The sequence below is a fragment of the Felis catus genome, chromosome D3, assembly GCF_018350175.1.
Source record: "Felis catus isolate Fca126 chromosome D3, F.catus_Fca126_mat1.0, whole genome shotgun sequence".
NCBI classification, from domain to species: Eukaryota; Metazoa; Chordata; class Mammalia; order Carnivora; family Felidae; genus Felis; species Felis catus.
In genome coordinates this window covers 34,915,569-34,938,121 of record NC_058379.1, presented here as the reverse complement: position 1 = coordinate 34,938,121, position 22,553 = coordinate 34,915,569, and the positions used below count along the sequence as shown (strand labels likewise).

Genomic DNA, 22,553 nt, shown 5'->3' with positions numbered 1-22,553 from the left:
GCACTGCAGGGACTCGGGCCGAAGGTCTTTAAACCTGGGCCCATCAGAGCGACGGACATTTCTACGAGGCACTTCCATGCTCTCATCGGAGCGCGAGACCACTCTGCCCCGGACGAGCGGGTTTCACTATCCTGTTCCTCGGAAACACAGAGGCTCCGAATGTTCTCCCGGAAACAGCTTCAGCACTAAGCGCCCGGTGCACGACGCTGTCTGCCGAAAGCAGAGCCCGGCCCTGGGTGGCAGGTGTGGATGGCAAAGAAATTACTAAACTACTTAAAAGACAAATATTTTAATCTGGTTTCCCCACTTTATACTAAATCATTGCTACAGGTCACAGATTGGATTTGCAGACACCTAGAAAACAATCGGAAGTGTATACATCTTTCTCTATAGATCTCATTAATAAATTTTATTTGGACAAGAGAACTTGTGCCACAACAGGTTAAACAGCATGATTAAAGACGGCAGCACTCCCCAGAGTGGTTACAGGCGTGTGCAGCGCGTGAAGGAAAGCCGCACCTCACAGCCGGTCGTGATCAAGGTAAAAACACCTGACACACAGCACACGTGCCAATAAACTCCTTCAGGTCATGACCAGCATGAAGAAAATCAGGACACAGATACTTGGCCAACGTTCTGTAAATGTGCACAGCAATATGCTGCATTTAAGAGTTAAAATCGGATTCTACTTTAGTGTTAGCATCAAGCCCTTAGGAGAACCCCCCGAAAATCTCCTTTCCCATTTACACACGTCAAAAACTATTCACACTTAGGGCGGACTGGGCAGAGGGCCACAGAACCGACAGGTCCTTGCCTGCGTGGAAACAGGGCTAATACTGAAGGTCTCTTTCGCATCCCGGCTCACAGCCGCCTTCTGGCTGCCACTCCACCTATTTAAATAAAACCAGGAGAAAGCAATGCAGGTCTCTGGGAATCTCCTCCCTTCCATAAGGAAAATGCTCTGCCAATTCAAGTTTCATTCAGTCAGGAAGACGGAAGGATTTAAGGCTTCGGTGACAATTATAATCCTCTGAGAAATTATTTTCCCTTAAAGTCAAGATAAGATAATAGTGTTTACTGTACTTTCTCTTGACTCTTAAAATCCCTGGTATCAGTGTAGGCAACTTGCACCTGCAATTAAGTCTGCAAGAGAGGAAGGTCTCTCCTCCTCCCAGAGGCTGTCCCAGATCACACACGTGTGGAGCGCCTGTCAGCCTGTGGCTCCCTAGGAAGCAGGAGGACACCGAGGTTCAAGCTTTCTAGTAGGTTGAGGAAGCGGTGCTCATGGCATCTTCAGAGATTTTGGTGCTGGCGGGATGGATGCTTGCGAAATACTTGACGTCACTGTCACGATCCATCTGAAGAGCCATGATGGTTTGTTCTACGGCCTCCTGATGACAGCTGGCAGAGGTTAAGAAATATTCTGGAAATGCAAAGGGCAGATTACAAATGAAATCGGTTTTATGGACATGTCAGTTTTATCAAGTATAAGTACACTAAGTTCTTCGTCATAACCCTAACTTCTCCAAGTATAAACACAAGCCATGCTGAATTCTATGCAGTAATCCAAACTGATTTGTGTGATATGAAAAGACTCCCCAAACGTAAGAGAGTTAGAAGGTTCATCTTGATTGTTTTCAGAATGGACTAAAAGGCTGAGCGGTGCTAAGCTAATATATTAAAACTTACACTTGTGACAGCTATTCATTCGCTCAGGAAAAACACCCCAAATACCAATCATACATGCAGACTGAAAGCCAGTCTTCTCTAGCCATTTCCCTATAATTGCTCCTAAAACAATTTAACTGGATACTAAAGGAGAAAAAAGAAACACTATTCATTTACCCATATTCTTATAAACCTGTTACAAACCTCTTTCTGTGCTTCATTCATGAGTTCATGCATCTAAATGATATTTATTAGGTATTTTAGGAGGATTACAATAAAACAAGTGAAATCCTGAGCAGCTTACTAGGATTTGCAGCAAAGCAAATCCTAGGGGGCATTTGTCTTTCGTCTAATGAAGAGGAGGGGGAAACACAAACATGCCTCCTAGCTCCAAACACAGTAACAGATGTCAATTGGGGCCGACTAAAGACGGTAATTTTTCATAATGTCTTAAGTGACTATCCAATTTTTCAAACAGTAAGTTTGCAATTATCAAATAAATGCAACTAGAGCAGAAAGGTGAAAAGTCCCTGTCCTCTAATCTATGTCCTTTCTAGGGGGAACCTCCATTAACAACTTACAAATATATTCTTTTATTAGACTCTGCCTATGAACATACAATATTCCTGCTTAGCGACTTATCTATCCATGTAGTCTACGAACCTCCTCCCTGCCACGTACGGTTTTCCTAACACAGTCACCTACCCACCCACCTTTCTCTAGTAGGGTCTGTCTTAATGTCTTTGCAAGTAGCACTCGAACGTTTGGAACCCTATCATTTGCCAAGGTTAGCAAATGTGGCATCAGATGCACAGCGAACTGGTCCATGGGAAGGCAATCATCCTCAATGACAGTCTAGGGAAGAGAAACAGCTGCTTTAGATTTGCCAAGTTAGTCTATCAAACCGTAATACCAGCTAGCGTTATCTTTTAGTGACAGCTTAAGTGCTACAGATTTTAGTTACTTCCTTTCAAACCAATATTCCAGGCACCTGGGAACTCAAAACAAAAATGACAAAATTTTAAGCCCCTGCAGACACACAGCTTTTAAGTGGCTCCACGCAGACCTGGAGTGTGCAGTCACATTCATTTGCATACATGTGCCATGGGCCGTGGACCCCGAGCACCCTCTAGTGGATGGCTGTGGGATGGGCAAGGCAGACACCCAACTCCAAGGAACAGGTGATCCTGTGAAAAGCCACCTGGCAAAACTCTGTTCCGCAGGGATAAGAAACAAGGTGTTGAGAGGCCAAGAGTGAAAGAAGAAACACAGCTTTAGACAGAGAAAGGGATCACAAATGGGTAAGTCTTCATTTACCTGGCAGACAAAGACAAAGGCTTGCCGACCAGACCACTTGGGACATCTACCAAAGTTTTCTACAAGCTCATTGATGAGGTCCACTCCAAACGTGGGTGGCGTGGCCACGTGCAGCTTCTTCACCATCTCACTGACCTAAGAGGGTGAACACACACAAGTGAGGAATGGCTTCTGTTCTAAGATCTTATTAAATAGTTAGCTGTTCTAAAATTATAAAAATTTTAACACATACCAACTTGTAGGAAATCCAACGAACAGAAGAAACTTTATCTGCACATAGATTCAGAGCAATGGGACGTAAATAGTCATAAACATCTCTGGGACTATATAATTCTAGAAGTAAAATCAGCTGTCTATAAAAACGAATTATAAAAATAAAAATACAATTACAATTTTAAAATAAATAAATGAAAACAGGTTAATCATGTAAATCATCTGTCTCACTGGACACTTGTCTGTAAGACAAGTGCATGCAAAGGCTCATGATTAGTGTGGTCTCTCATGCATAGAGTTATTTCCAGTCTCCGTGTATCTGGAAATGCATCTAAACGCTATGCGAGTTCAAGAAGTAGCTCCTGCCTTCTGAATGTAAGGGAGACAAATGCGGCATTCTGTGTCCGCAGGGACTGACACAGAGCAAAGCATTTCCTAGTAGGTTCAAATGGGACACGGAACATGTTTTTTCCACAGGTATTGTCCAGATACTGAGATACTTCCACCTATAAATCAGTTTTCTAAATAAGAAGTTCTGGCGGCATCAGGTAGCCTGGTGTGGAACTGCCAAGGCTCTGAGCAGCTTTGAAGGCAATGGCAGGCTTACGAGGGATAAGAAGTGAAGAGGTCCTCTACCTCTAGCGAGTGTTCCTATTATGTCTCGCGAGACCTGAAGACTGACAGTGTCCATGACGCTACTCTGAGTGGACACAACAATGCCCTTCAAGAAATACCTCAGACACGAATGAGACTTTTGCCTTTCAGGTTTTATGGTTAAGATTATTTACATTTGTAGTCGGCAGGGAATAAGCTAGAGGCATGAATATACGTAACGCAGCGATGACCAATGTACCTGTGTATACATACAAACATAAATCCTTAGAGACAGGGGCACACTTATCAACTCTTATTTTGTGACACTGCAATCTTCCTTGTTGGCCTCCCTTCCCTGGGCGCACACCACATGAGCCAGTCTGGCAGCCAGGTAAGCAAAGTGGAGAGGCCCCTTAGCAGGCAGGAAATGACTGACACATGTTGGGGGACAGGCATCAAACCCCGCGCACTCCCCTCCTGGGTCCTTCTCTTTACCCAGCTCGAGCCTTAAGGCGCTGACGGAGGGGCGGCAGAGCCTGTCCACGCCTGGGTGCAGGCAGACACTGCAGCTGGGGGCAGAGGAGAAGAGCAAATTCTATTCCAGGGAAAGGGGTAGAGAACCTTCCGAGCTGAGACCCTGCACTGATAACAGGCACAAGTCTCCTTCTGCTGAGGAGGGGCAGGAGCCTCTGCCCAACACTGACCACAGACGCAAGGCAGAAACTGGATGTTACAGGGAGAGGGCAGAATTCTGAGAAAGCCCCGGCACACAGGGCCTCCCCAAATAACCAAGATCCTCCCCTTTTCCAGCACGAGCCAACCACGTCCTCACAGCAGCCTACAGCCAGGGGAAGGGAAGAGACCCACCCGTTTTGCAGGGGTGCACGAGAGGTGAGGGAGGAATGCTAACACGTGAAAAGGCCCCCTGGCACCCCAGTCCCCACCCTCAGCAGAAGGCACTGGCAGGCCCCGGCGAGAAGAATCAAAGCGTATCCTGCACCAAAGGCAATCACAGCAACAACAAGCCCAAACCCAGCTTGCTCCTGAGTAGATGGACCCAACCCTCCACACTAAGGGCAGAAGAGGTGTGCCTATTTACAGTCCAAACCTGGCAAGCCAGAACTCAGTGGACTGACACCTTTAAGGTATGACGAAAACAACAAACAACAACCCAACCTGGCAGTCCCGATTCTATATCCAGCAAAGATATCTTTTAAAAATGCAAGTAAAGTCTGGAATCCGGAACATATACAGAACTCCTACAACTTAACCCAACTTAAGATAAACCCAATTAAAAACCGGGCAATGGATCTGAATAGACATTTCTTTAGATTATATATGAATGGTCAACAAGCAGCATATGAAAAGGTGTTAAACACCACCGGTCATTAAGGAAATACAAATTAAGATGACCATAAAACACTGCTTCACACCCACTATAATAATGTCTATAATCTTTTTAAAAAAGGCAAATACCAAGTGTTGGGGAGGATGTAGTAAAACTAAACCACATTACTCATAGGAATGTAAAATGGTACAGCTGTTGTGGCAAATAGTTTGGTGGCTCCTCAGCAAATGAAACGGAATTATCAAATAACCCAGCAAATCCACCACAAAATAACTGAAGACAGATAGGTGTTCACAGAAAAACTTGTATTTGAATATTACGGGCAGTACCAGTCACTTCAGCCAAAGAAGTAGAAACAACCCAAACGTGTATCAATTGAATGGATTTTAAAAAGTGGTACACAATGCAGTATTATTCAGTCACAAAAAGTAATAACGTTCTGACACCTGCTACAACATGAATGAATCTTGAAAATATTATGCTAAGTGGAGAAATCAGACACAAAAGGCCACATGTGATAAAACTCCACTTATACGAAATGTCCAGAACAGGCAAATCCATACATAATAGGTTAACAGCTGCTAGAAGTCGAGGGCAGAGAGGGATGCGGAATGACTGGGAAAGGGTATGGTGTTCCTTTTGGGAAGATGGAATGTTCCAGAACCAGAGAGTGGTAATGGTTGCATAACACTGAACCTACTACATTTCACCAATGGCAAATTTGGTTATGTGTATGTTATCACAATAATAATAATAATAATAATAATAATAATAATAATAATAATAACAACAATAATAAAAAATGGTGAAACAGGCTTAAAAAAAGCGGAGAAAATTCACTGCTGTCAACACTTGCATTTCAAGACATATTAAAAGGAATAGAACATCAGACAGACATTTGTATCTACTCAAAGTAATGAACAAATCTAGAAAAGGTAAATAGGAAGTAAACATCCCTCCAAACTATAGTCCAATAAATTGTTAGAACTTACTCAGCCAGTTCAGCTCGAAAGCGCCAATTTCTACTATTATCTGTCACCAAAAACTCCTGAAGTTGATAAAGATATTCTCTTCTTTTGTCAATATGAAGAAGCTGAAGTGACAAAATGAAAATATGCACTAAAACAATATACGGGCATTACTACTTTTATCACACTGCTTGAAAACGACTACAACAAACAATACAGTTAATTCTTCTGAAGGAGAACAGATATAGTAGGTACATCTAATTGTTCCAAAAACTGTTAAGTTCACTTCCCCTGATAATCCCATTTACCACCAAGAGTCTTACCCTCTTTTGAAATACTTGTTCCCTGGGCCATGCGTGACCTCCTCTGAACCCTACAGCACCTTGCGCACAGCTTTATGGTAGCAATGACCCACTCTGTTCACTGGACACCCTTGTTACTGCGAACTCTTTGAAGACAATAATGTGCTCCTCCTCAGATATGTGAACCTCGTGGATGGCACCGTGATGGCACATGGTAGGTAATCGATATGTATTTGTTGAGTGAAAAGAGTGAATTTATCCCAGTAACTGCTCTACAGGTATGGTCAAGTAAGTTTATAGTCAGCAAGGGGGAAAACCATAAATGTGATACCAACAGAAGCAAACTTAACTGTACTTCAAACAGGTAAGAATCACATAGAAAGAAGTACTCTGACTATACATGTTTGTGGGATATGCTCTAAGGACAAAGTGCTGAAGGAAATCTTGAATGTTACTGAATTGAGTTGATGTCAGAAATTGGTGCAGTAATTCTGAAACTACTTCATGTATGTTGTAGAACTGAGCAAACGACTTAATATATTCATGTTAAGAACAGAGTTTTTTACCATGAAAGGAAAGAAAAAACACGATGTGGAAAAAGGAGAGGAAATCGTATGGGACGGGAAGCTGAATGATCGAGATGAACTCAATAATTTAAACACAACAAACCAAAAAAAGCCCCCCACCTCCCCCGCCACTCCCCCAGCTCCTGTCTGTCCCCTGAAAAGTAAAGGAAATGACACTATGGGAGCAGTGTGCATATCCAGTGCCTGGGTCTTGGCTTCTAAATACCACTCTCCACTCTCTGAATACCAGGCTCCTTGGAGAAAGAGCTGACTCGGGACTAGGGGAGAGGAAGTCCTCAGAGGTGGGCCTGGAAATAAGGATGTGCTTAAATGTGAGGGCACAGATCAAAAGGGGCACAGAAGTCAGCTTTCAGGGGTTCCTGGTAGCCAAGCTGATGTTCACAACCAAGGACAAAAATGGATTACACTAAATAGGAAAAGAATTCTGAGAAAAAGAAAGAGAGAGAGAGAGAGAGAGAGGGGGAGAGAGAGGGAGGGAGGGAGAAGACAAGGAATGTAAAGAAAAAAATATCTAAAAAAAATAAAGTTAAAAAATCTGGAGTTCACACACTAAAAAACCTTCCAAAAACAGGGAGGGAGAGAAGGGAAAGATTAGCTTTACATGAGAATGCCAACTGATAATGGAGAAATTATAAAAATCGAAAATCAGATTTTTACAACCAACACAGTAACCACTGATTTAGGCAAGGACCATGTATAGATGCACAGATGCAAAAGCCCTGTGTGAGAGACATGGGGGAAAAAGACTCACCCCACCAAGTAATTATTATTATTTTTAAAATTATTTTCATTTATTTTATTATCTTTTTGAGAGAACAAACAAGCATGTGAGTGAGGGACAGAGAGAGGGGGAGAGAGAAGCAAGGCTTACCTAAAGCAGGGCTTGTGTTTTACCCGACACAGGGCTCAAACTCACCCAGCGTGGGGCTCGAATTCACAAACCGTGAGATTGTGACCTGAGCCGAAGTCAGGTGCTTAACCGACTGAGCCACGGAGGTGCCTCCCACCAAGTAATTATTAATCACAAAGGTGAAAGGTTGTTACAACAGAGGAAACGTGCTGACATAATCAAGTGACCAGAGTCAGCATCACCAGTGATGATGTTCCTCCCGACAGGATACACAGGCAATGTGCCTGCAAAGACAATCTGTGTGACCCGAGTCTCACGGTGTATCAATACTCAAATTCAAATTGAGAGCATTCTGGAAAACAACAGGTGGGCCTCTTCAAAAATGCCAATGACAATAAAGACAAAAGTCAGGGAAACCGTTCTAGATTGAAGAGGGCTAAAGAGATACAATATTTAAATTCAATATGCAGAGGCACCTGGGTGGCTCAGTCAGGTACACGTCCGACTCTTGATTTTGACTCAGGCCATGATCTAATGGTTTGTGAGACTGAGCCCTGCATCTGGCTCTGCGATGACAGTGCAAAGCCTGCTTGAGATTCTCTCTTCCCCCCTCTCTCTGCCCCCACCCCCCGCTCTTGCTCGCCTGTTCTCTCAAAATAAACAAACATTTTTAAAAAAAGTAAATTCAACATGCAATTCCTGATTGGACTCTGATATTTAGTGGGGGAAGCTATAAAGGACATTACTGGGACAAGAGAAATTTCAGTGTGATCTGTATAAAATGTAACACCACGGTATCAAAATTTTTTTAAAAGCAGGATTACAGTACTTCTGTACCTCAAAACCTCAAACTACAAGAGCCCATTTCAAGGTTAAAGTCTAAAAAACAACAGTATTCCAGGACTAACAATTTTTAAGATGATAGCTGTTCATCTGCAAGGCCAGAGATCCACACCAAAGGACTGAAGACTACTGGGAAATTTTTGGACTCCTAAAATATCACAAAGCCTCCAAACTTAATGTTCATGGAATTTCTGTATGTATTTTCAATAATTGTATGTATGTATTCTATTACTGAATTGTATGTAATTCAATAATTTTGGGAGGGGGAAGTACAAGTGTTTGTAGTCATGATAAAACACCGTTTAGAAATGAGATTTGGTGTAAATATTCTAAATTAAAAATTAAAAGAACACCAGCAAAAGTGATGAGAACAGGACTATTTCTTTTTTTAAGTCATTACATATATCAACTCATGGCTACATTTTCTGACGCACGAACATACAGAGACTTCATCTTGGTGGGAATAGAAAATCAAAACTTTCGGTCCACAGTGGAACTTTAGTGTGTTTTTATGCAGAATAATTTAAAAGTTACCTTCAGAAAATCATGCAAATGTTTAAGGACACCTATCCTGACTTCGTCGAGGTCTTTCAAAAATCCATTGAAGATCGGAACCAGATCTGCAGCCGTCAGCTGATCTCCGAGAATAACTGCCAGCTCATGGATGGAGAAGGCTAATGTCCTACGAACCTTCCACTGCAGAGACAGAGAGGACCACGTTCACAAGCGAAGCACACAGTACTGAGTGCTTTCACGCTCAGTACATGAAGGCTAACTTAACATCGGAACGTTACCAATCTCTAACAACTAAAGCAGAATTGAAGTAATGGAAGTAATAGAAGTAATAGATCCTCAGTTTTAAATGTATGCTATGTATCAAAAACTGGCTGAGAAAATTTCAAAGCCCTGCACAGTACGTATTCTCTCCATTTACGAAGGGAACAATGATTGGAAATCACTAATGGCATAATCTCTGTAGTTCTCTGAACCCCTGATGCCCGATTTACGGATGTGTCCCACATCCATCATCCTCGCTTGACTGTTCCCCTTCTGATTCCTGTACAGCCTATCTTGGATTAAAAAATAGTAATAAAACTGGTTGTTAAGGAAGTGACAACTAAGGAAATGTAAGAATAGGAGAACGTAGAGAAATTTACATTAAAAACACGTTTTTCTTCACATTGTTTTAATTGTAAAATGTTTACTTTGTTACTTACCTTAAAACACTCTGCTTGAGGAGAAGCTATTTACAGCAAGCACTCTAGACCCCGTTCTTGAAATAAAATTTTGTACCCACATTCAACACATCAAGCAGATGAAGGCAGAGGTGTTCGGATGGAGTGGAGGGGACGGAGAAGGCATGAAGCCCTAGCCATCTAGGGCCTTCCTAGTCACCAGGAACCCTGAAAGGTCTGTGGACTGATGATGGAAAACCACCAGCACTCTGGAAATTGGGCCTTTGTGGCCCCTGCCCAGTTCTACTAGTGAAGAAGCGTGTGAACACAGGATAAAGTCACTTCACCCGGACCCTGGCTTCCTAAACTCATAGGTCAGTGGAGGAAATGAAACTATGTTCTCTCAAGATTACTTTCAACTCCTACCTTGCTTAATCAACAGCATGATTCCTTGAAAAATGCATTAATTACTAACACATTTAAGGGAAACTCATTCATATCACAGCATAAATCAGTCTAACCAGACTGCTTTCTTAATAACCGAGAGGTTAAATTTCACTGAAGGAACAGATTTTGTGCAAGAGGGGCAAAATTTTGGTGTACAATACAGAAACCAGACCTAATGGCAGGGGAAGTTAAGTCAACAAAATCTGGGAAAAGAGCCACAAAAAATACACAGATATCCAGACAAGATGACCCGGGTCAACACTTCACATTTCATTTTCTTTCAGGGAGGGTGGTGGTGGTAGCGTGTGGGTCTGGACAAAGTGTGCACAAGTGCACACACAAGCACGCAGAACACACGGAACTTCTCCCACCTTTATTACTGCAATGCTCCCTGACCCAGGGCCAGAGCTCAGAAGTGCTAACACTACTCATACAGCTCTATTAAGGTCTTTAAAAAAAATCAAAGCAGCCATTTACAACACTATGTCTGGAATGAATCTATACATCAACTTCAGACAGCAACACATTTGTAAGTTAGGAACTTCGGCACGTAACTGTGATGATAATTTCCAAACGGTGGAACGTGGACCGTACAAAAAGAAACCTCTTTGGTATTACTTCTGAGCTCAGGCCCAATATCCCATAACACCAAGTATTTGCTGTAACATGGACAGAAATTCTAGTAGGTCTTGACGGGAAAATCACCACGCCTTCCATCCACGCACATTGTGCTTATTCCTCAGCTGCCCTGCTCACCTGCATGTCTGACGCCAGTGTCTCATAGGTCTCTCTCAGGCAGTGCCAGTTCTGCCTGCCGAGCGTCAGGGCCACGCCGGGAAGGCTGTATGCGCAGTGCTTAGCAATCTCTGTGTCGACCGTCTGGGCACGAGAGGGGTCCGTCATAGATAAATACTGATCTAACAGAGCCTGAGGCACAACATCCTAATGAGGAGAGAGACACCACAGTGATTCATTTTAGCAGTGTAGACATAAATCAGGCAAACATATTTTTAAATCTATTAAATTTTTTGTTTTATTTGAGAGAGAGAGAGAGAGAGAGAGAGAGAGAGAGCGAGCGCGTGCGAGTACCGGGAGAGAGGAAGAGGGAAAGAGAGACAGAGAGACAGAGAGAGAGAATCTTAAGCAGGCTCCACACTCGGTGCAGAGGTCGATGTAGGACTCTATCCCACGACCCTGAGATCATGACCTGAGCCAAAATCAAGAGTCGGATGCTCAACCAACTGAGCCACCCAGGTGCCCTAAATGTATGAATTTAATATAGCATCTCAACTAACAGAGAAAAACCCAGTCTCAAAGTTTTAGGTATCTACTAACTGAAAAAAGGTAAGAAAAACATGCTAAGGGAAATACACAAATAAACAAAAGCAAACCTAGAAGAAAAATGGTTAAGATCTTAAAACTGGTAACAGCCCAAAGGATGATTAGAACTGATCACTAAATTTAAAAGAAACATTAAAAGACCAGCACATCCCAAAGATTGTAATGTTTGCAAAGACTGTAAAGTTTGATGTAACCTAGTACATGTGAGAAAACAGGCATTCATGTGCACCATTACCAACATGTATTTTTATAAAAACACCACCAAAATTTCCAATTTTAGATGGGAATTGAGCAACTATCTATAAATATTTAAATTTTTTAAATGTTTACTTTTGAGAGACAGAGAGAGAGTGCAAGCAAGGGAGGGACAGACAGAGAGGGAGACACAGAATCTAAAGCAAGCTCCAGGCTCTCAGCTATTAGCACAGAGCCTGACACGGGGCTCGAACCCACAAACAGTGAGATCATGACCAGAGCCGAAGTGGGCTTAACTGAGCCACCCAAGCACCCCATCTATAAAAATTTAAAGTGTATAAACATCTAACCATCTGTATAAATGTGAGGAAAAGAAGGACGTATACACAATCTTGCTCACGTATATGTAATGCAGCTCTGGAAGAATATACAAAAGAAATGCAAAACTGGTTGCTTTGGGGGCAGCCAAATGGATAGAAGAGAAAAGCTGAGAAGGAACTATCACTGACTGCCTTTGTGCCTTCTGAATTTTAAACTATGTAAACTTATATATCTTTTAAAAGTAAAATGGGGTGTCTGGGTGGCTCAGACGGTTAAGCGTGTGGTCTCGCAGTTTGTTGGTTCCAGCCCTGCATCGGGCTCTGTGCTAAAAGCTCGGAGCCTGGAACCTGCTTTGGATTCTGTGTCTCCCTCTCTCTGCCGCTCCCAAGCTCACACACTGTACTGTCTCTGTCTCTCTCTCTCAAAATTAAATAAACATAAAAAAAAAATTTAAGTAAATTAAAACTGAAATAAATTCATTAAAAGAATGAGACAGTCTGTTTTAACTTGAAAATATCTCTACAGGAGTGGTTAAAAGATTGTTTCACAACACCGTGAACACCAATTTTATTTTCAGTAAACAGAAAAAGAACGTACACCATCTGACCTAGGAAATCTACAGTCCCAGAAGCAAATGCCACACATAATCACAACGAGTGCGGCACTGCTTGTAAAATCACAGGACTAAACCCGGAGGCGAGTAAGGAACCACAAAAGGCGTAAAGTCTTTGCAAGACAGAGGCCACGCTGCATGGACACTGCGCTCCCGTGGCGGGTTGGGGTGGGGGTGATGGCAAGCACATGGAAAGATCAACGCACGCACGCACCAAGGTACAAACTACCACATTCCAAATATTCCATCAACACATTTTCCCACGTTTAAAATTTCTGAAACTGGAGTGTAACTTGTCACTGATGGCACTTCATGTGGCTTTGGGACATTTTTTCATTACTGTCATCCCTGAAATCGAGCTGTATCTTGTAATTCTTGGCAAATTAGGCATCATGACATACCTAGGTACAACGGCATGATTCTGTCTCTGACAGACAAAAAGGGGTGTGCATGCATGTTTCTGTGCCCATGAAACGTTTATGAAGAAATATATGAGGAGCTGTGATCCGTGGTTACTCCAAAGGATGTTATCACAGATATGAGAAGAGGAAGATTTCTGCTTGTGTTTTACTCTATTTGAATTTTCTTATCGAAAGTATGATATACTAGGTCTTACTTTTAAAAAACTTACCGTTAAGAAGGACCAAATTCAGTGGGAAATGGGTTTAGAATAGGAATGGACAAGACCCACACCACATAAAGGCTTGTCACTCACCTGTACTTTAGATCTCCTCTCCTCATCAGGGCTAAAACTGCTGTTGGTGCTCAAGTCCGAGTCGTTATGAATATAGCGAAGGGCAGAATCCATATTCTGTTAGGAAAAAACATTTACGTAAACAACCGTCCCTTCTTAAACCTTCACTTCACTTAAACCATCTTACTAAGTTACTTACCTTTCAAGACTGGCAGATGATATACATACATAAATTCTTCATGCTTTTAAAAGCTTGTAAACATACCTAAGACCTCTTAAGAACTTCCCCTAAGTCAAACTCGAATAGGTTGCTAAATGTATGAAAATGAATTCCAGAATAAGCTCATTAAAATGTAAATTTAGAAATAGTTTTGAAATGGTTCAAATATCTAAAATGAGCTTATTCATTAGATCGTATTTAAAGGGGGCTTTCAGTCAACGTTTTAAAGGCCATGGGAGGTCATACGTAGCTTTTCTTCTACTGTTTCTATTCCTGGCTATCTCTTATTTCACAAATACACTTCTTTAACAGCGCCAATAAAACCTCCAAAACACACAAAACACCTTCTAAAATGCAGAGGTATCACAGTATTCAAATCTCCAATGCTGACAGGTGGCCAGGGTTTCATTCTGAAGCACTGGTATTATAAAAGATTTCTAACTCTACCAGATGTCACCTAACAAAAAACAAAACAGAAATCCACTGACACTCCAAGAACCCTCTCCATCCCCGGTGTGTATGTAGGCACTCTTTTCCTGAGCTTATCACTCAAGCTGCTCTGATCTGTGACCGTTGGAGTCTGGCAACCAGTGGTGTATTGCTTATCCTTTATTTATATAAACAAGGGATAAGAAATACTGATACCAAATGATGCTGGCTGGGGGGGGGCGGGGGGGAATGCAGGAGGAGATCAGGGAAGGATCACACAGAACAGCTCCAAGTACACAGCGAAGATGATGCTAGTAACAGTACCCACCCTCACACTCCAGAGTCCAGATAATGCCACTGGCCCCTCCGCAACATGGCCTCAAGTCCCGATCTTCCGCTCAGAATACTGTGTTGCTTGCTGCAGTGAAATGGTCCGAGCAGAAACAAAGCACCTCTCCAAAAAGAAAAGGGAAGAGTTAATTATTCTTGATAAAGGGCTTTGTTTCCAGTAAGACTATTTCACTGCAGTGAGCTACGTTAACACATTGAGGCTACTCAAATGGTCGTGTAGACAGGATCGGGATTTACATCTCCAAGCACTGAACATGACACTAACGTCACAAAGACAGGATGCGCTGACAACTACTTTTACTTTACGCCAGAGGGAGAGCTGAGGCAATCAGCCACAAACGGAACGTACTGACGCGAAAGTGACCGGCTACAACTATTCCCCAACAGAAGACTTTTCGGACCGGAACTATTCTCACTGGATAAACGCTCGACTGAGTGTGTTACCTCAACGGCATCGCTGATTAAAGGCACGGAGGCGTCGTGAGTTGTTTTACAGTTTGGCAGCTCATTCGCACCCAGCGCGTCCTGCCCGTCACTCCTCTTCTCGGCGTCGCTGGCCTCCTCACGGGCGTCCAGGCTGGAAGCGCGCAGCGCGGCGGACAGCACGTCCACTTGCGCTGTGGGCGGAACAGGGAGAGGGCGTGTGAGCGGCAGAGCCGACAGTGCGCTTGCCAGTTTTTTCTCCGTTTGCATTACAGGTTATCAATGAAATGCACACTTTTGTGACACTGCCATCAGAAAGCTGAAAAAAAACTACTGTGGTAAATCATTAGTCCTTCAGGAGAAAAAGGAGAAAACTAATATGCTTTCATGAGATTAAAAATGTTTATCCACTACTGTACATTATTCTGCGTTAGTATGAAAGAGAGAAGCTATCTAGTTTTGGAGGTACCTCCAGTTTATTAAAAGGAGTCAATTTCAATGTAAGTTAACTATGTTTTGGTAGTGCAGGAATCGAACTGACAAGGCTTACTTACTAAGCTAGTTTAGCAGAAGAGCAGTCACACAAGCCCTGCCAACATAAAACAACGGTAATTACAAAGATTTTTGTTGCAGTTACATTTCAACATCTCATATCTTATCCCAGTTTATTTTATTTTCCCCTAATTCCTGTTGAACATGCAATTAGTGACTTAGACATCCCAAATTGAGCGCTGTCTTGCTTGCAGCAAACCAAAATGACAAATTATAGCACCGTCTACATTTCGAGTTACATTTTCTTTTATAAAAGTGATTCAAAACTGAAATAAGGCATTCTTCCTTCCCCGAAAACAAATGAGACACTTAGCAAAAAAAAACAAAAAACAAAAAACAAAAAAACAGAAAAACAAAAAAACAAAAACACTGCTTAGAGTTCACTTTAAGTAACAATCCACCTGGAAGCTCAAAATATAGTAATTCATCAATTTTAACTTTGAAGTTAATTAGTACGAAGGTCAGAAAGTATGTCCCCTCTCTACTTAAAGATTATAAAAAAGCAATCAGAGCTCTCTCACTAAGACAATCCGTTACTGTGCTACAGCCATCTCTGACACTCAAGCCCAAGCACATTGGGAACCCGGAAACGGAGATACAAGAGACATACAGGATGAAGTTCTAGTCTATTAGGTCATTAGTTGCTAAATTAAGTAAGTAAACTGAAGGTGTTTAATCATAAAAAGTCACTCATGAAAAGTATGCTCATTCTTGTGAGAATTCCAGCTGTAATCTTTACTAATCCTTATCATTGCTTTAGGTCCCCCTTCTGGAATCTACTAAGTTTCCAAAACAAAACCACAACAGTACTAAAAGAGACCTAAAACACCTAAAATTAAACACCTAAAAATTAAACCTAAAATTTAAACCTAAAAATTAAAATGTTTTGTCCCACATAAAATGCATGCGGTGTGTGTGAGAGAGAGCCCTAATGCGTTTTAATTCTGCTTCCCTGGAAGTAACTGATTAATGAAAGCCTTTCAAGGAAAATGCCTTACATGAGTCATTTATCTCTACATGGACCACATACTTCTCTTTCTCTATTTGCTAAAGACAGAGAGTGTGAACAGAGGAGGGACAGAGAGAGAGAGAGAGAGAGAGAGACAGACAGACAGACAGACAGACAGACAGACAGACAGAATCTGAAGTAGGCTCCAGGCTCTGAGCCATCAGCACAGAGCCTGATGAGGGGCTCGAACTCAGGAACTGCAAGATCATGACCTGAGCTGAGGTCGGACGTTTAACCGACTGAGCCAGGCGCCCCTCTCTTTGTCTATTTTGATGTTTGTGCGTTCATAAAAGTTTAAATGAGTTACACTGTGACATTACCTTCCTCGAAAAATTGATACATAAAGATCAGAAAGACAGAGCCTAGTGCTGATTCCTGAGGAACCCTGATCTGCTTCAATTCTCCAGCCAGAGAATGAGGCAGATTCTAATGCCTGGCTAATGCTGACCTTTTAGAAGGATCCACCACCATGACAAATTTAAGAAAACGGAACACACACGTCCTTCATCAAGATCTGCATTTTACTTATAATACAGATGGAAACCCCAGGAACCGGGGCTGGTTTCATCGTGGACTTGTGAAAGAAACACAGACCCTAGTGACTCATGCTCAGAAACAGGGACAACCTAGAAACTTCGAATTTTACTCCCTGAAGAAGCTGGTAGAGTTAGGCCAAACCTTTATAATCTCTAACTCTTCCACATATTATACTGGTGGGGAGTCACAAATTCCTAACCATTCACTGATTTCAATCAAGAAACATTATTCTGACCACAGCTACCAAAATGGCTCAATTCTCCCACTGGGCCTAAATTGGGTAGAAATCTGTATTTTGTGAGCCTAGGCATTTTTTCCTTTTGTAGTCCATGAATCTAGCTAGAGTAAACCAAGCTGGCATCAACAAGGCTACTCAGTCAGAGTTCAATCCTGAATCAGCTCAGCAAGAGAGATTTTGTAGCTGCCCTAAACAAAGACAGAAAAACCTCAAATTCCCTTGGTAAGTATTTCAGAAAAGGGGATCTCTTACACCTTCTTTGCATTTGACTATTTCCCTCTTTGGCCTTCCATGTAGGCTACGTTTCTGTTCTAGAACAGAAAGTGTTCTTTTTCTGACTAGAAGATCTCATTCTAATCCCTGGAAACACTTGAATTTTTTGACCAAAAAACCCACAAAGAAGAAAAAAAATCCCTGCTTTGAAGAAGGTTAAGAGTTAAAGTAGCAAGACTGTTAAGCAAAGGTTGCCTTAAAAAAAGAAACCCTAGCCTTGTTACTGCTTCCCATGACACTGCCCGCTGGACAGCTAGCAACACAAGAAAGGAACGACTGACACAGAGGCTTGGGAACTTGGAAACCCGACTTTCGAGCATATGCCCTAAAACACTGTCTCTGGGCAGTGTGCTTCCTTACCATTCTATAGCCCAGCTGACAAAAATCTACACATGCAAAAATTACACATGAACTACTTACGTAGTAGTTCCGTAGCTGGGCAGCAGTTAGTGTCCCAATTTTGGACTAAAGTTCTCTGCCTTTCAAAAACGTGGACGTTTTCTGATAGTTTTGAAGGAAATGGCTACCCCAATGGCAGAATCAGAAACGAGAAAGCATCCAAAATTAAGGTATATCCCTTCAAAACACCCCCTGGCTATGGAAAACTAAGGCACGGTTACTGAAATTAACAGAAGTTAAACATGTCCTCAGATTTCAATAAAACTACAAATTCAAGCATTCTGTAGCCTAAGCAGAAAATGCCCAACACGGCCCACTGATACTTTAGAACATCTGACACAGGCAGTTTGTGCATCAAGTGTCTCATCCTTCTGTGCTCTCTGAGGCTGGGATTTCTGTCCGGTTTGCGGCTGCTACATATTTAGTGCTTAGGAAAGTATCTGGCACAATAGTAGTTGCTCAGTAAGTAATGTTGAGGGAACGAGTCCATGCACAGGCTATGCAAGTGTCATTATTACAGGCAGAAAGGATACCATAACAAATTTAAATTGCAGCAGGCTTAAGAGATAATTTAGAAAGAAAACTGACTAAATCACAATATAGTATTTGTGTTGTAATCTCTCAACTGCAGCCTGTAAATTTATGGTACTATTTTAAGTCAAACAGTATTAGCCGTCTTTGGAAACACAAGGTCATATCCTAAAACTCGCATGTACATGTAGGTCTTTTTAAAAAGCACGCTACGCATAGCACTTTTAGCTATTTATTAAACATTTTAATGTTTCAGTTGACATTTGTTAGTGCTATGATGGCAGAGAACTAGCAGGTACTATAATGCAGTGAGAGCCCCCAGAACAGGCCAAAAAAGCTGGGCTAGCAATCTTTTTTTTTTTTTTTTCATAAAAATGGAGCATAAGATTCATTCAAAATAGCAGTTACTAAAGCCTGATCACCTGAATAAATGAATAGTAAAATTTGTAAAGCTAAAAGCTATAAATGTTTACCAAAAATTGAGTACCCTCAGCTATGAACATCCTTAGTTTGAGGTGTAATTCTCTGTGTCTCACTGCTCCTCATCTGGGGTGGACAAGTGTGGAAGGGGTGGAGACAAACTACTAAGGGAAGATTTTGACGAAGCTTCTGACAAAACAAAAGCCTCAGTAGTTGCTACATCACCAAGCTGTCATATACTGTGGAATCCTGGGTCATGGGTAAAGATCAGTGACAGAAGCCACACTGAGAAATGAGCAAAGAAAAGAGAGTGGCAAGATTATTTTTCATAAAAAATAATCTACCATGAGAGAAAAAATAGGATATTCTATTAGAAATATCCCATCCTCTGTTCTTGCCCTTGTTTCATTATATAGTAAAAAGGAATGATCAAAATAAATAAAAAGGAATGAACTAGTGATACATGGAATGACTAGGATAAATCTCAAAAACATGATGCTAAGCGACAGAAGTCAGACTCAAAAAAGGCTTATATTACTTGATTACATTTATGTGGCATTCCGCAAGAGGCAAAATGACAGGAACAGAAAACAGGTCAGTGGTTGCTAGCGGCTGGGCAGGAAAGGACTGGCTACAGGTGCACAAAGGAATGTTCTAGGGTGACGGTAACAGTTCTGCATCTTGACAGTGGTGAGGGTCACACACAACTTTATGTGCGTCTACTCTTACACAAATGTCCCTTCAGAAGGCTGGATTCTACAGATCTGAATTATATTCCAATAAACCTAACACAAAAGGTTAAAAATGAAACTGACCATCTGCCAATTAAATTAAAATAACTTTCGGGCGCCTGGGTGGCTCAGTCAGTTGAGCGTCTGACTTCGGCTCAGGTCATGATCTCACGGTCTGTGAGTTCGAGCCTCGCGTCGGGCTCTGTGCTGGCAGCTCAGAGCCTGGATCCTGCTTCGGATTCTGTGTCCCCTCTCTCTCTGACCCTCCCCCATTCATGCTCTGTCTCTGTCTCAAAAATAAATAAACCTTAAAAAAAAAAAAATTAAAAAAAAAAAATAACTTTCAGGGGCACCTGGGTGGTTCAGTCGGTTAAGCATCAGACTTTGGCTTAGGTCATGATCTCACAGGCCATGGGTTCAAGTCCCACGTCTGGCTCTGTGTTGACGGCTCAGAGCCTGGAGCCTGCTTCAGATTCTGTGTCTCCCTCTCTCTCTGCCCCTCTCCTGCTCTCTCTCTGTCTCTCTCTCAAAAATTAACAAACACTTGGGGAGCCAGGGTGGCTCAGTCGGTTGAGTGACCGATTTCAGCTCAGGTCATGATCTCACGGTTTGTGAGTTTGAGCCTCGCGTTGGGCTCTGTGCTGACAGCTCAGAGCCTGGAGCCTGCTTCGGATTCTGTGTCTCCCTCTCTCTCTGCCCTTCCCCCACTTGTGCTCTGTGTCTCAGAAATAAATAAACATTAAAAAAATAATAAACATTCAAAAAATTAAAAAAAATAACTTTCAGATGTCAAGGATATGAATTTGTCTTTAGTCAAATCATTTTTCTCCAAGGGTAAAATTATAGAAAATCTCTGAAAATGGTAAATTAAAGCCAAATGAAGATAACTATGATTTTAACCACCACTGATGTAATGTTCAAAGTTTAAAGAAGCAGGTTTTGTATGTTTTAGAAGAATACTAAAGGTATCCCTTTATCTGCTTTAAAAATGGGTATTTCCTGGGGTGCCTGGGTGGCTCAGTTCAGCGTCCGAATTTGGCTCAGGTCATGATCTCATGGTTCTCGTGAGTTCAAGCCTTGCATCAGGCTCTCTGCTATCAGCACAGAGACCGTTTGGATCCTCTGTCCTGCTCTCTCTCTGCCCCTCCCCTGCTCACATGAGCTCTCTATCAAAAATAAAAATAAACAATAAAAGAAAATGGTATTTCCCAACACTGAGCAAACCGACAGCTTAGAAATTTTAGCTTCTGAAACTAACAAGAAAAAGAAAGAAAAGAAAACCCACAAAGTGATAGATCTGAAGATGAGTAGTTACAGGACTTTTCCAGAATTGTTTTTTGTTTGGAATACTATTTCACTGAGTGGTTACAGAAAGTCATGAGGAGGGCTTTAGTCTTCAAAGGGAAAGACAACACTTGCATCGGGTTCCAGCCCCAGTGGGCAGAACAATGGGGACTGTTCCAGCGTGCCTCATCTCCCACAGACTGCCTTAGAACATATTGCCCCTTAGAAAGAGGCCCCTCTTTATTCTAACATCAAACAACCTTTAGGGCTATTGTTCACAATGAAAGAATCTGGGTGATACACATATAACCCAATGGAAAAAAAGTCAAAACTGAGAAAAAGAAATCCAGTTGACTCTTACACATGTTTACAGCTCTTAAAACACCATGTTCCACAGGAAACATACCTCTGTCTGTTACTAGACCACAGTCCCTTCTTAAAAAGGAACACCGCATCTGCTGCTATTGTATAAAAAAGTTAACGAAACCCAGAGCAAAATAGTTAAGGCAGGGCTCCAGATTTGAAATGGTACATGTGAAGCACGGTTTGAATGATTGTGAAAATTTCAGGGCGAGTGATTTGTAAATCAACAAACCTGTATATGTATGCTACCATCAGAAACACAGGGATGAGCTTGTCTAAATGAAATTTACGAAATAATCAGATTAAGCGTATTTACCAAGACAAGAACACATGACGATGGTGAAAACAAATTCTTAAAAGGCAATTTTTCTAGGAAAAAGGGTCACCAAATGATAGTTTATATCAGCTTTAGGGTAAAGAACTTGATGGACTCTTCCATACCTTTAACGTCTGGATCATCAATATGCGGCTCTAGATTTTCTATCATTTCTTCAAGTTCCTTTCTGGTGGCCATAGTGATATTTGAAGAACCTGGTATGGTGACTTCAGGTGTTTCTTCTGGTCTCTCTGGGCTGAGTATATTCCCAGAGCCCTGCTCAAGCTCTATATCTAGATCTATTTCAGGAAGAGGAGTCCTCCAGAAATGGAAGGAGTTGTACAATTCCTGATCTAAGAGAGCTGAATCTGGTGAGCTGGTGCCACCCTCTGGCCGTAATGTAGATTTGTAGTTAGCGGGCTTTTTATCATTCTCATTACTAGCTGCTTCCTGATGAGATTCTGAGGACAAAGTACAAAGTAAAGAGCTGTCCATTGGAACACTTATTTCACCTGGAGATTTCCTAGATGTTTCAGCATGTTCTTCCACCATGTTTTCCAGTTTGACACTGGAATTACTAATACTGGGATCTGAAGAAACATCCTCTGGCCTGATTTGTACATCCTCTGGGACTTCTTGATCTCTGATCCTTTTATTGTTTCAGTTGGGGAAAAAAGAAATGAAAGTATAAAAATAATTACTGGAAAAAACTCAGTGAAAGATACTACATAAAGTATTTAAACAAGTTAAATATTAAAAATTAAAAAGATTATCCACACAAACTGTATAGTTTATGTACTGGTAATGCTTCTTTTTCCATCAGTTGTTCTCTGTTCAGAGATGTAAATATCTGTTAAGCATAAGTCTAGATATTAAAGTATTACAAGAGTTGGAAAAGATAACACTGTAGAATCCCAGGATTCTTAAATGCCATGCTAATTTCAATAATAAACTAAAGAAAAACTGTAGGAAGATAAATTCCTACAATGCATTTAAAAAAT

At 41.6% G+C, this 22,553-nt stretch overlaps 1 protein-coding gene across 8 annotated transcripts in view; it reads right to left on the bottom strand.

Moving 5' to 3' along the window:
• Positions 1-273: 273 nt before the first annotated feature.
• PPP4R1 (protein phosphatase 4 regulatory subunit 1) overlaps positions 274-22,553 on the bottom strand; it is a 64,004-nt gene continuing 41,724 nt past the window's right edge. For all 8 annotated transcript variants that reach the window (XM_023241747.2, XM_023241744.2, XM_023241746.2 and 5 more), the window contains 10 exons: positions 21,678-22,201; positions 14,921-15,093; positions 13,498-13,593; positions 11,069-11,254; positions 9,225-9,386; positions 6,133-6,233; positions 3,218-3,338; positions 2,986-3,120; positions 2,382-2,523; positions 274-1,423 (listed from right to left, as the gene is read on the bottom strand). In XM_023241747.2, coding sequence (XP_023097515.1) covers positions 1,260-1,423; positions 2,382-2,523; positions 2,986-3,120; positions 3,218-3,338; positions 6,133-6,233; positions 9,225-9,386; positions 11,069-11,254; positions 13,498-13,593; positions 14,921-15,093; positions 21,678-22,201 — 1,804 coding nt within the window. In that variant the 3' untranslated portion in view covers positions 274-1,259. The remainder of the gene's footprint in view (positions 1,424-2,381; positions 2,524-2,985; positions 3,121-3,217; positions 3,339-6,132; positions 6,234-9,224; positions 9,387-11,068; positions 11,255-13,497; positions 13,594-14,920; positions 15,094-21,677; positions 22,202-22,553) is intronic.